Here is a 1,589-nt window from a genome sequence, read left to right on the forward strand (position 1 = left end):
AATAATATATAAATAATATATAAAGAATAAAAATTTAAATTACTTACTTCTCTTATAAATTTTATTGTTGCAATCCATTTCAATGATACTCTGGGTTCAATATATGGTTCCAAAAAAACAAATTGAGATTTAATTAAATCTGGACATGCTGCCATTATTTTAATAACTAAATTTGATGGTTTTTCATATTCCCAAGGTCGATCTAAACTTTGAAGTACTATATTCACCATATTATTATGTTTAATATGTGAAGTACCAAGCATATAATCATGAAAAATAATGCCATATCGATGTGATGTTAACAATATAATTAAAAAATCATGCACGACTTCAATAACTATCTAAATAAAAATATGTTTTATTAATATTTATATTATTTATTACTTAATATTAATATTAAATATAAATATATATTGATATATTGATATATTAATTATTAGTATATTATATTATTTATTAGTATATTATATTTTTATATTATATTATATTGTTAGTATATCTTATTAGTATATCTTATATTGATATATTAATTATTAGTATATAATTAATTATTAATATTTTTAATTAAAAAATTTTAATAATAAATACCTCTTTTTCTTCAAGATATTGTGTTTCTGGCATAAAACTTTGAGTTTTAAATTTTGGGTGATTATTTGGACCTTTCCAATTATAAAGACATATAAGATTTTGAATAATTGATGTTGAAAATAATTGTAACTTCATAGTTTTGTTAATATTTGGATTATGAAGAATATAAGTTTTAAGAGTACTTAAAATTAAAATAACAATATCTTTAGAATCATATATTAAATCAGAAAATATACTAGAAAACAAATCACGTTTATCCAAGAGAAGTCTGATAATTGGTACATTTCCTTCTATTAAAAAAGCCATAATAAAATGAATGAAATAATTTCTTATATTATGATTATCTGTAGGTTTTCTATGTTGTACAAGAAACTTAATAACTTCTAATGGTAAAGACAAATGAATAAGCAATTCACGTGATAGATTTAAATCTAATGAAACTATTGCAGCAAGTAATTGTAAAATTATTTTTTGTTGCTTTGCATTACTTTGTATTGATAACATTGAATGAATTATTGATAAATTTGAATTAATCAAATGACGACATGCCTCTTTTGCACTAGATTGATATTGTGGATATTGTCCTAATATTCTAAAGATAAACAAAAATTAACATAAATATTAAACATATAATTATGCAATATTTTAATAAGTATAAACTTTGAATTATAATTATAAAACATTTACTTTATTATTAATATCCTTATTGCAGAAAACACAATTATAGCAGTATTCATTTCTTTTTTATCTGCTGTATTTAATAATTTTAATATATCAAAAATATTGCCACCTGCATTTAAATATTCTGCAGCCAAATCTTTTTCTTTGTTTTCATTACAGATTTTTATAAATTCTCTTAATATATCTAAGTCATTTGTAGAATTGAAACTTTCTTTAAAAAATTTTCCATCCAAATATTTTATTACTTTATTTGTATCCATTTTACATTTTTTATTTTTTTCACCTTTTTTATTAGTTTTCACATCTATAAAGAAAAACAG

The 1,589-nt window shown here is 19.8% G+C and overlaps 1 protein-coding gene across 1 annotated transcript; it reads right to left on the minus strand.

Moving 5' to 3' along the window:
* Positions 1 to 47: 47 nt before the first annotated feature.
* Positions 48 to 1,569, minus strand: LOC122716726 (nucleolar pre-ribosomal-associated protein 1-like; the record flags this gene model as incomplete). Its single annotated transcript, XM_043940079.1, has 3 exons — positions 1,276 to 1,569; positions 589 to 1,180; positions 48 to 341 (listed from the first exon to the last, which is right to left on the minus strand). Coding segments are annotated over exons 1-3 (1,140 nt in total), but the record flags the coding sequence as incomplete, so codon positions are not given.
* Between the last annotated feature and the right edge of the window lie 20 nt (positions 1,570 to 1,589).

Source organism: Apis laboriosa, unplaced genomic scaffold, assembly GCF_014066325.1.
Source record: "Apis laboriosa isolate Shangri-la unplaced genomic scaffold, ASM1406632v1 scaffold11702_cov133, whole genome shotgun sequence".
Classification (NCBI taxonomy): domain Eukaryota; kingdom Metazoa; phylum Arthropoda; class Insecta; order Hymenoptera; family Apidae; genus Apis; species Apis laboriosa.